This window comes from Sipha flava, unplaced genomic scaffold (genome assembly GCF_003268045.1).
Source record: "Sipha flava isolate LNK unplaced genomic scaffold, YSA_version1 35a_pilon_pilon, whole genome shotgun sequence".
NCBI lineage: Eukaryota > Metazoa > Arthropoda > Insecta > Hemiptera > Aphididae > Sipha > Sipha flava.
This window is the reverse complement of record NW_020273058.1, coordinates 716,611-730,372: the sequence shown is the minus strand read 5'-3', so window position 1 is coordinate 730,372 and position 13,762 is coordinate 716,611. Positions and strand designations below refer to the sequence as shown.

Genomic DNA, 13,762 nt, shown 5'->3' with positions numbered 1-13,762 from the left:
CTGAGCCGCCGGCAGTTGGCCCCACGAACACGGACCGTTACGGACGGACCGAACTTCTGCCGTTCCGAGACGTGTGTGTACACGCGCGCGTGTTTGCCTACCGAAACGAGAGTGTGTGCCGTGTGTGTTCGTGTATGTGTGTGTGTATGTTTGTGTGTGTGTATGTGTGTGTTTGTTTTTTTTTCTCTCGCAATAATTAGCATATAATATAACGTATTGTCTCTCGTGATATTTCGTGATTACGTTCGACATTATCGACGTACCCACACGCGGCGTGTAACGCGTGATGTTTATCGACGATTTCGCACCGATCTTGTAATATCATAATATATTATTATTATTATTATTATTATTATTTATTTTTATTATTTTTATTATTAGTATTCATGTTGTTCACTAAAATAATACACACGTGTGTGTGCCAGTGTATGTATGCGTACACGTATGCACGTGTGTATAGGTAACATAAACAATGTGAGTACATGCTTATAACCACGAGTTAGTTTCCAAAACGTAATATTAGGCATAACATGTACATGTTATGATATGTTGGTGGTAGGTATGTACACGCGGAAACATTTAAGAAAACTTTTTTTTTTACACGAGATCAGATAATTATTGCACCGTGTTAAACGCATGTGCATAATATTACATTACCTGAGCGAAGTATAGATTTATGTTGTAAGACTTATCGTGTTATGTTAAAATTTTTTTTTGACATATGTTATCCTGACAAGTCGAAATGTAGATTTGAACGTTTTAAAAAATAAATAATTACGTTGCATAGCACTCGAATTCGAGCGTTGACGTTTTTTTTATACGAATCAATATTACATCAGCATAATATTGGACGATCGGTATAACACTACTGTGATGTGTAAAGAGGGCAAAAGGTGTGGTTTGAGCAGTTAACATCAAAAATAGTACAAACATGTTATTATTATTGAGTACTTAGAGTTTATTAAAATCAATTTTTGGAATATGTTTTTTTTTTTTAGTTCGAATTTTGAACCGGAATAAAATTCGTTAAACCGATCGTTTTACTTGTAGTTTTCTGAATTTTGAACCACACCGAGCATAAAGTGTTACATATTTTATTGGTTCGGTTTGAAATTCGAATAATTGGATTCATCATCATGTATAAATAACATAAATTTGAAAATTTAAATCAAAGTTGAATCATTCGAAAACATGTTTACGATTATCTAACGACGTGATGATACATAGTCGGCAGACGTATTATAAATACGTTCAGACACGGGTCATGTTTTATTTCACGCGGGCGAATAGCTTTGATCGTGAATAATGGTGGATAAGTTAAATTGTTGAGCATGTTTTTGGTAAAATACTATTAACATTGAAGCATTAATGATGGATTTGAAATCAATGTACCGTGTGTCGAGAATGTACTACTTGTATAGATATCATAAAATACTTTTTATGCTATTTGATGTTCAACATGTTTGAAAAACGTATGCAAAGCTTGAATAACACATTGTAGTTCATACTTTTTAATCTTTTTGATAAGTTGACAAGCTAAATTGACTAACAAGAAAAATTTTACACGTCTTAAGCGTTTATTTGTGTATAAATAATTTGATTTTAATATTTTGTTGTATATTTTATTACAGAATTTAATTTTCTTTACAATTTAATTATTTTAAATTTATTATTTTCCATATTATCACTAATGATTGTTGATAAAATCCTTAATTTATTTTTATTTTTAGATAGTAAAATTATTTATAAAAAAAATAAAAAGGCACAAATTAATTTTTACAAAGTAGGTAACATATTGTTTTAATTAATGTATTTTGAAGACATTTTCCACCTAGCCAAAAATATTAATTGATTTCCTTATTTTTAATTTTTTTAGTAAGTTTATTAACCATACGATAAATTATTTTTAAAATTGTTTTGATTCAAATGTTATTTCAATCCTGATTTTAAAAATTATAATAATTATAAAAACAATTTAGTTGTTAATAAAAAAATTAAATTTATTTAAATTTAATTGGTTTTACAATTTTACAATTTTACCATAAATGTATGTTGCATTAATTAATAATGTTGATAAATTACAATTAATTATTAAACTATATGCTATATTGCTGTTCCAAACCGTCATATATTTTGTAAATAGAATGCGTATTTTATTTTAATTTTTTATTTTATTTTTTTTATAATTATAAAATATAATAAAATATTATTAATATTATTATTATTACATTTTATCATTTTAATAGTTTTTCTGCACAGAGGAAATATGTTAAAAATTATATAAATAATATAATTATATTTTTACTTCATGAATGGTAAAACTGTTAATTTTTTATCTTTAATTTTTAAATTGTTTTTCGTAATCGATTGTATGAAGTAAAACTATATTTTAATTCTTATATTTAAATTTAAGGTAACTTTTTAGAATTTCTATAAATTTTATAGTAGTTTTGAATAATAATCGTATATGGTTAAAACCGGACATCTTGAAACCATGCAAATACTATTAACGTTTATATTAACATTTAATCTGGGCATGGTACTTGTATTATAAAAAAAAGAATTGGCAAAGATTTATGTATCTATTTTTACATTTTACAATTTTAATTTTAAATTACTGAAGTTGTTTCATTATGTTAAATCTGCCGCAGAAAATAAACAATAAAAGTTTAACTATATAAAAATTTGCATCGATATCAAGAAAAAAGTATGGAAAATATTGTTTAATGTTATAATCATTTAATGTTTATTTACAGACGATTTATACTTATATTATCTATTTATGCAATTATATATAGGTAATTTATGTTATTTATTTTACTGGCGTAAATATTTTATTCATAATTTATAAACTAGTTGAAGCATGTGTATATGGTTAACAATATTTGATATTATTTGTATTTCCATTATGCTAATAACTAGTTTTTCGTGTATTCTATAGAAGAAATACATTCATAAATTATTAAACTACAGCAAATGAACTGTTTATTAATTATTATGTTTAATCATACATTAATTTAATAAAACTTTTTTTTAAGTTATTTTACCCAAGTCTATGATAAAATAAATCAGGATTTGGACGAAAATTCATATTTTTTTGTTACTAATTTTCAAATAAAGAAAAAAATTCTTAATGATTCATAACCTCTCAAATTTATCAACAAAAATTAATTTTATATTCAGTTAAACATTTTTAACTTTTAAAAATGAATTCATAGTTGAATATTTTTTATGGTACATGCCTAAAAAGTTTTAAAACGAAACAATTATTTTATGTATTAACTTATAAACATAATAATATTCAATTTTTTCATCACGCAATTTCAATAGTTGAACTGTTTGTCAAATGATACATTTAATTTGAGAAAAAAAAATTATAAAACTTAAAATTTTTTGTAGAATTTATTTAAATTATTATAAGTATTCTTTAATATATTTTGTTAATAAAGATATTTTTTCTTTATATGGTTTAAATTTGTGTTGTACATAATATATTAAGAATACATTTGTAGGAATTTAGTGATTATAAACATAGATCGATGTTTTCCTCCTATATAATTAGTATAAAAAGTATAAAAAGTGACAATGTCTAGTAAATTTTGAGTACAATTTACTATTTAAAAAAAAAAAAAAAGTAAACTTCTTAACATCGCTTTAATTATATATAAAAAATAAAGCAATAATAATATTACTAAAATTATACCTAATATTAGTCAAAGTATTTAGATATTAATGAATATTTTTAAGTTTATTTTATATTCACTTAATGTGGTTTAATATTCATTCATAATGCAATTTAATTTATATAAATATGTCTTTTTTACTTACTAAAAATGTTTAAACATTTTTTCTATACATTTGGTGTTGTATGAAATATGCTAAACTACTTGATTGTTTAAAAATTAATTGTTCGACAAAGATAATAATTTTAAAATCTATAATTCCAATTTAACACATTAAAAAAAAAGTTTAGTAAGGTTTTTTGTTTGGTTTCCAAATTTGTTTTAATTTCTCAATTACAGTAAATTTTTAATTAACTATTTAATAATACTAAATAATATAATTTTATTTAATAGGTAGAAGTTTAAATGTTGATATACGTATTTAAAAACGATGTATAATACATTATATATCTAATTGTATGTAATATGTGTTATACTATGATGGTCGTATATATTGAATTAAAAATTACTATGTTACAACAGCAAAAATTATCATTAAAATAAACTAGGTAAACAAAAATAATAGGAACCTAATAATATAAATAATAATAAAACCTAATAATCATAAACATTGTATTTTTTTGCTTGTGAATTTTATTCGTCAAGACTTTGGCTCTATATATGATTGTACCTTAGAGAACTATTTTTTTTTATGCAATATTACTTGAATTTAAATTTATTAAAAATCAAATTTATGTATATTTATTTACGAAAACGTTGAAATATCTATTTTTTTCATCTAAACTAATATTCTTCTTTATTTTGTTGTGTGCATATATATATATATATATATATATATATATATATATATATATATATTCAATTATATGTTAACGCTAAAACACCAAACTGTGTAATGGCTTAAAACTAACAATTATAGGTATCATAAACCTATAATTATTGGATACTAGTAAACATATATTATATGTGAATAAGACATTGGTGAATATTGAATACACATCGGTATAGGTATGTTAACATGTTACGGAGAATGACTCAGTTGTCAGTGGTGGTGATGGAAAATGTATGACAGTTGAATTTGTCGTTTGCTGTTTATAAAATCGCGCCAATAATTATATTGCACTAATGAACTAATATGTGATATTACCTAGTATTTGTGGTCTAGATATGTAATTTACTCGCGGAGTGAGGTTTTAGGTTCACATACAAAGCATAATCCCGTTTGCAACAGTATCAAGGGTTGTACAAAAACTAGGTTAGGCTTAGACTATAATTCCCCTTAGTACGAAACCCCATCCCCCTGAAAAGTGCCACGTAGTGGCAGGCGTAAACGAGCGAAGTCCTAAATTTTTTAAAATTAATGTTCCGATTTTTCGAAAAAAAAAAATGCGAAAATTTCTCGTTATGATAAGAGATCAAAACCAAATATCTTCTGCTTCAGGTTAATATTCATTAACCATTATACTATGAGTTTAATTTTATTTAGATTAGATAAGATACAGTTTTTAGAGCAATAGAACATTTACTGAGCGGTAGTGAATTAACGGAAACCAAAAATTGTAGTGGTAGTGAATTAATGGAAGAGATCCATATTTATACTAATATAATCCGTTCAAGTCCTCAAATAAAAATGTTTATTGAATTATTCGAGGAAATAAGGTCATGTATATATCTTCTGCTAAATACTGAATTCAATAAACCTTGCTTGTTTTTTTTTTTTGATAAACTATTTCTCCTTCATGATAACTATATGAATATAATCATCGATAACTTTTAATTTTTTATCAGTCTTAGATAATATGTTTGATGATATACTCTTAGAATTTTGAAGTAAGCAATTTTAACAAAAACAGTGTATTGTTTTCAAATTTTTTTATTTTTCAAGTATACATTTTTATAGATTTTGTGTACTATCGATATGACGCGGTCATATAAGTATATCATTCGTTTTTATTGGTCACGATGGTAATAAATTAATTATTTTTCTATTTACGTACATGACCGTACATAACATTATAATATTCACGTTTTGTGTAGAATATAGTATTATTTAGTATTATTTATTTTGGCGTGCTTTTTTTTTTGAAACGTAAGACACACGATTAGTTTACACAGTTATTCTAGGTCTTATGATTCTTACGTTTGAAAAATCACCCTGAACACTAGTATTATTACAACATGAATACATATTTTTATATTTATATGTGTATATAAATATATATAAATGTGATACGTGTGTGTATAAAGAGAAATGCTAACTAACAAAACAATACATTTTATCTATGTATTTATCATACAGGTTTATTTTGATTGTTTTTTCCGTATCCACAATAAAACAAACGGTTCGGTATTTTGAACATAAACGTGATTTGTTCATTTTAGCATAATTTTGTGTGTGAACTTTGTTGGTAAATTAATGTAGAAGATATTTTTTTCTATCCTTTATGTTATAAATTAATTGTTCTCAAAAGTAAAACTGTTTAATGTAGTAAATTCTATAAAAATATTCAAGTGTCGAAACTATGTCTGCCCATCCACTTCTTGTACATATCGCAGTATTGTTACAATTTGCTCCAAATTTATCATATTTTATTTCATACAATTGTACACATTTACTCAACAACTGTGGTTCAAACTACGTTTTATATTCACGTAAAATTCTAGTTGTTCTTGTACAAGGTAATTCGATTAACTTAAATATTATATTTTTGTTAAATAGGCTGTCGAGAATGACGATAAGGGGAAGCGCGGGAGGCACTTCGAAGCCGTATAAAGTGTCGAAAATAAAATTAAACCAAAAGGGTATCACACTTTTATAGTTCTTTATCAGACATAGAAGTCGCATGTGCGGTCTTATTTTTTTTTAAAACGTTCGCATGTTATTTTAATAATTTTGGTTTATTGTTGTGGTCCCTGGTTGTGTATTGATAAAACCACGTAACAATATTTCCCGGAACAAAATTTTCTGCTCTAAAGGTAAAATTCGACTACATACATTTCACACACTTACGAAAAAAAAAACTTAAAAAACCGCAAAATATACATTTTGTCTATACGTATTAAGCAAATGGAATGTGCTGGTTTACGGTTCTGGCAGGAAACAAATTAATTATTAAGGGTTTTTTTTTTTTTTTTTTGTAGAGTCAATAGAATTAAACAAAACAATCGGGTTCAGCATAAAAGTGTCAATTTATTATTACCGATTCCATTATAGTTTTGCTGATTATTTTTATGTCAATGTTTTTTCAATAAGAGTACTAAATGTCAAAGGGAATATAAATGTTTTAAATTTTAATATTTGTACTACAATTAATTGCTTATTTCAACGTAATTATACCAACAAGTTGAAAAGTAACAATAAAAATGATCTGCGTCGTTACTAATATATAATTGTGTTTGCGATTAAACATATTTATGTAAATTATTAGAAGTGTGAATATTTAATATATTACATGAAATAAGAGTCAAATAACTGAGATTATAATTGTGAACTGACGGGTCGTTAGCAGATAATTGATTATAATATAGTTCCATTTACAGTTGAGGCAATTTGACACTTCAAGTGAAAAGTTTTAAAGTAAAAATTGTGATGTCATTACTTATTGTCTATATATTTTTGTTATCATATTATAGTTATATTAATTTATTTGAGACAATAAAAAAAAAGTAATTTAATGAAGTATATTTAAATATAATCATACCTAGAATGCTTAATTTTTCATTCAAAAACAAAAGCTATCTTTTTAATTGTAAAAATCTATTAGACACATAAAAATAGAAAACCTTAAAATGAATTTGATAGCAATCCTCCGAAATTAAACTTTTAAGTTAAAGATAATTATAATTTACCTACTATAGAATTTACTTAACTGATATTTCGTCATTATGTAATCTTTTAATGCGTATGGGAACGCGTTCACAATGAGTTTGACAAACACATGATAACTATTTACTATGCATAACAATAATTAGACTTCAGTAGAGTTGTGTATACACTAAACTGGTAAATAGATTAAATATTAAATGTATATTTAAATCTTACACTCCACGTTGGCGCTTAAGATACGAAATATTTGGCCTTTTTTTTGGTATTTTCACTTGTTTCTAAAATAATTGTATGAAAATATGAGTATTAATATTATAATATTATTAGTAAATTACATAATTTATAACTAACCATAAGTATTTTATTCCAAATACTCAAATGATAACCATATGCTTTGTGTATTAGTACGTAAATATTTTAATACCCACATTGAAAGGTGAATTAAATCATATGCGTGGTACTAGAAGAATCAATTATATTATTATTATTTTATTTATTATTTTTTTTTCGAGGTGGTTAGTTTTATTTTTAAAAATAACCTACTGATTTCATTTATTATATAAATGATTATATCTATTTATATTGAGTCCATAGCTATTTGTTTTTAAATATATATACAAATGATTTCAAAGATTGAGTTATTGTGTACAATCATATTTAATGTACATAATCGTTATTAGAAGTACTAAAGTATGTTCGATTTATTCTTTTTTTTTTTCAAATATAATATAATATATTAATTTAATTTGTTTATAGTTTCAAGCATAAGCTAATATCTTAATTATTATTATTTATAATTAGACGTTTTAAATCGTTATTAGTATTAATATTTACTTATAATGATAACCTCAGTTTTAACCTATCTTCGAATGAATTTAGGTAGTTAATGAGTATATCAACTCTCAATACATCGGAAATGAATTAATGCATTTAATATTCATTTTAAAATATTCATAATTTTCGCAAAAAAATGTTTGCTATAAATGTTTTTTTTAAAAAAGATAATGCTTTATTAGACGAGCAGCCAGAAATTATTATTTTTGTTCCGAAAAACAATTTTGAAATTTGTGAAAAAAGTTTTTTCAAAAATGTAGTTTGAGAGTGGACTAAAGGATAACTTTATTTAAGAGATATAATATTTGTAAATTGCCAATGTTTCTCTATAAAATTGTAACTTTAGTATTTTTAATGGTTAATAGTGAGTATTTAGAATAATTTAATCATATTATTTATTAAAAATATCAATAATTTAAAAAATATTAGGCTTAGTAAGACCTATTATTGAAACGTGATTTTAAATCTGTATTTTTAAAATTGTTTATAATTTTTCCATTCAAATTTATTAATGAGAATAACAAAAATAATTGTATGCTTTAATAATTATTTTTAATTTATTCGATTTATTCGATTTATAGTATTGTATATTACCAGCGCATTTTATATTTATATTTCAAATGAAATGAATATATAATTTGTATAATATATAATTTTTTTCAAATATAATTTGAATTTGACCATTACAGAATCGTACTAGTCCGAATTTGAAGATGGAAGGAGGGAAGATCGTATTATCAACATAGTTTCAAATTAAATTATATTTGAAAGGACTTCTAGGATATACTTTATTCCAATTTATTATACGTTTATATATTAATATATATATATATATATATATACTCATGTTATTGAGACAAACTTATCATACTGAAAAAAAATTACTTATGTGTATGGTTTTATTTTTTTAAATATTTATTACTGAATAATATTGTATTAATATGAATGTGATTTATGCAATTTTCGATTTAAAGTCAGTGATAGGCAGCATTTTAAATATATTTATACTTTGATACATTTTTCTGTGTAGTAAATTTTTATTTTCTTTGTTAAAATACAGATCAATTTAAGGGTATATATGATTTGAGATATTGGGAGGAGGGGGCAAAACTATTTTTTTATTCTATGCAAACTTAAAATAATTTACAGTTGATTATCTAAAGCTTTTGATGCTTATTCGCGTAAATAAATAAGTAAATAATAAATATAAGTACCAAATTAAATTAAATATTTATGTACTTAATATAAATATTTTTAACATACTGTGTGTAAAATAAGCAAAAATAAGAATAAACCTCAGATATGGAATCATTATAATTTATGATCTTTACCAAAAATAATTTTTTTTTAAATAAATTGGTGTAAAAAATACGAGCTATGAAGGGGACGAATTTCCCCTTTGCCCCCTAAAAAAAATACGACCTTGGATCAATTAATAACTTAACATAATACCATATTAATAATTATATAGTTAATTCATAAAAGTTTTAAATTTAAATTATGATTGCTTTATGGAATCAGGATTCAATAGTGTCAATGTATACTAGTCAATATTATAATATAGGAATCAAAGTATAAAATCTTTATTTACAAATTAAGATATTCAAATTATTAACATAAGTATAAATTAAATTCCAATTTTTTAGGTGTACATGGAACTATAGTTTCGGGATTTTTACACTGTATACAATTTATTTTCAATATTGTATACTTTATCTAAAATATAGTATTTAGTATTTGTTATATTAAATCTTATAGGTATCTAAAGGTACAAAAATATATGTAGTATATTTTCAAAAAAATTAAATTTATCTTGTATCTGGTATCCAGAGATAAAAATTGATGTATCTAGGTTTTTGTTTACCAGTATCTTGATCATCTCTGGTTATAATTAGTTATTTTAATTATAGTGCACTTGGGTTGATATTGAACTCGTTCTGTATTTTATTATAAAATTTAAGTTTGTAGTATTTGTTTAACTATTTTAATTTTCCAGTAATTAAATTTGTTTGTTGTTTTAAAAGACATTATAATAATAAATTTGTAAACATAAGTTAATTAAGTAATTATCTTTTTTGTTCGTAGTTAATCGCCGCCCAGGATCGTATTTAACAATGGAAATTTGAATCTGGGAGTATCTGGAGGCTTTAGGTTTATAACCCTCTGCGTTCGTCACTTAAGCAGATTTTGAGAGCATTCGTGTGACATCAGCAGAAATTTTAGGATTTTAAGTCCATAACAATTGTGCTATGGTGTATTTACTGCATAGAAACCGGATATGGTTATCCATCAGTCTGGTGGTGTTCGTTACTGCACTTTGCACAGCGACGTCTGTATTACAGGTAAGAAATATATTTTACTTATGTTTTTAACAATCATAGCCGATTGCTGTCCTATATCTTATATTATTATAACGAACGTTTGTTCTTTAAACATAACAATTATTTACTACATTACTTTTATAAAAACGGCATTTGTTTTTATGATGTCTAAGGTATAGTTTTATTCATAGGTATCGTTTAATGTAATAATTATTTTGTGATTTTTATAGTTGAAAATACTTTAAGTGAATTCATCGTGTGCTTTTCGATTTTCTTGTAGACAAAGAGACAAAAGTTTTTTTTTTGCGATTTATTTTCAGCAATAATTTGTTTTTTTTCTCTCATAGTAGATAAGTCTCATGGAAACATGTTATGGAATCCATAGTTCTTTGTTAGTATCGTTTGAATTCTTTGGCAAGATGTTGGATTGTTACTCTTTAGGGGTGTATTATATGTATCACCTGGCTTGGTCGTATTTTTTCTTTTGGCAATAAATTCATTGTTGTTTGTTAATACAAAGAGAAGCAGTTTAGAGTAACATTATATTAGGATTTTGAGTAGCAGTATATTTTATGAAGCTATGAAAATTGTTTGGGAAGATTACTATCATTAAAATTACTTAAATTTCAATTTTAATTATAATCACAAATTTATCTAATTTTATTCATGAAAATACTAGAATTCGAGGTGCCAAAAATAAAATAAAATGTAGCAAAATACTATATGGGATATATAGAATAAGACTACAAATGTAACTTGTAATTATTTAGCTTATTAAATATGAGAGAAATGGTTTACTATGAAAACAAAATGTATAATTATTAAATGGAATTAAGTATTCACTTTATTTTGTTATTAGCATAAAATACTTAAGTACAAATTAAAATATACACATATTTTTAACAAATATAGCAATAATAAACTTATTGTTAATTTGATAAAATATTTATGGATTGTTTACCAACTTTTGTTTATACTAATATTTTTGTTTGATTTTCATGTACCTATGTTATTGATTAAAGCTAAATCTCGGTCTATCTTGTGTACAATTGAATATATTTCTATGATATCATATTTTTGACGTCCGTGTGCATGATTCTTGCTCGTGTTGTATTCTTAGCATTCGTAATATTTTTAAATCGTTTCACTTAAATCTGCCATATTTTCAAGTGCATTCGATTGGTTCCAGTAAAATGTGAGATCTTGAAGCTAATCTATCATTGAACACGATATTTAATAATTCTTAGATTAATGAATATAATCTTTTTAAAACGCTTTTCCCCTCTCTATTCTGTTTATTACGATGAACTGGTAAGTATGGGTTCATAATCGAAGAATTTGGTTGAAATGTACGCATTATTTATTTCTGATTTTTGATATTGATATGCGGTACAGATATTCAAGTAGACATTATATTGCAAAACATTATCATTTATACACCTAATGGTAGTTTAATTAAGAATGAACAGGCGTTGCTTGTAGGCTTTTTTTTATACCCATCAAATAATAATTATGTACATAAAAGACTCACTTAAAATAAGGAAATGGTGGTTGTATATAAATATTTACCCCCTGTAAAATGACCTATCTTGTTTATTATATTTATTTATAAAAATGAGTTGTTCACTTTATTTTTGTAATATTACAAATTGTTTTTGTTCCAATATGTTACGAATATAGTTTTCAAATTTCTGATAAATTATTCTTAGTTGTATAAATAAACCCGTTACTGTTTTTTTCGTTATAACTATTAACTAATACAGCAACAAATCTCTATTTAAAACACCTTAGGCTAGTGAGACAAAATAATTTGTTAAGGTTATTTTGTATAACAAGGAAACTGGTTATTTAAGAAATACCTAACGAACGTTATTTTGTATTATTACGTAGAATCAGAAGCGCACAAACTATACATTATACCGTAGGTATATCTAATAAATTATAAAACCAATATAAATAATGAAGAGTATTAAGTGCATTTAAATTTGATTTAAGTATAAAATACATTACATATTTATTAAGTTTAATATTTTTATTTTATTAAATTGTATAGTAAAAATGTTATTTTTTTTTAAGTAATTCACTCATTATTTTATAAATGTATTATACAAACAAGTTAAAATATTATATTATAAGATTTCAGCACACTTTTTAATCAGTATTTGAAAAAATACGTTGGGTAGGTTAAAATTGTACAGATGAGAATGTTTTTATGGATTTTTTTATTTTTTACCAATATTTTTCTTGTATTTGAATTTTTTTAAAACATAACCAAAATTTTTTTAAAGCGCTTGGATTTAATGAGGTTAATTTAATTATAAATCATCACTGAAGAAACTAAAATAAAAGCTAAAATTAAAAGACAAAATAAATTTATCATATGTTATAATAACTTCGAAAATTAACTTATACATACATTTGTAATAATTGATGAGTACGGATATAGAATTATGTGATGGAACATTTTTTATACTTATTTTTTCCTATATTTATCAAAATATTAGTTTTTATTTTCAAACTGTTTATATATATATATACATATTAAAATTAAAAAAAAATCATTAATATATGAACTACAATTGTTTTAATTTTCGGGTTAAATTTATTTCTTTATTACCATTCAATATAATTGGTTAGAAAAATATAAAAACTTTTCTCTTTCCTAGTTCTTGTTTTAAATAATAAAGCAATACGTATAAGTCTGGTAAAGAAAAAATAAAGTATTTAAACGTTTATTTTTTTTACAACCCATTGAGATTTCTGGTTGACTCATTGAAAGTTTCATTCGCAACTTGAGTAATTTGAATAGTATATTTTCTATACATATTGACTAGATACTGACCTTGTCAATATAGTTTGAGTTTTTTGATACTTGTATTTTTTATATTATTTTTGCTGTATAATTGAGTCAGTAGTATACAACAGTAATATAATTGTAGGTAGTGTATAAATTAATGAAAGCTGCTGTAAAACGTTTGCGCATCGTCTTATACGTTGGATATTTACATTATTAATAAAATTCGATACGTTATATAATTAATAAAAGTTAATTTCGATTTTCTTTGGAGTTTTTCTTATAATTATTTGTACATTTTCTT

General features: G+C 24.0%; 1 protein-coding gene across 7 annotated transcripts in view; it reads left to right on the top strand.

Annotated features, from left to right (window-relative positions):
- Nucleotides 1-13,762, top strand: part of LOC112687740 (basement membrane-specific heparan sulfate proteoglycan core protein) — a 166,588-nt gene continuing 152,826 nt past the window's right edge. For 6 of the 7 annotated variants that reach the window (XM_025560629.1, XM_025560634.1, XM_025560630.1 and 3 more), the window contains exons 1-2: nucleotides 1-315; nucleotides 10,429-10,685. In XM_025560629.1, coding sequence (XP_025416414.1) covers nucleotides 10,593-10,685 — 93 coding nt within the window. In that variant the 5' untranslated portion in view covers nucleotides 1-315; nucleotides 10,429-10,592. The remainder of the gene's footprint in view (nucleotides 316-10,428; nucleotides 10,686-13,762) is intronic. The other variant, XM_025560633.1, reaches the window with a different exon arrangement.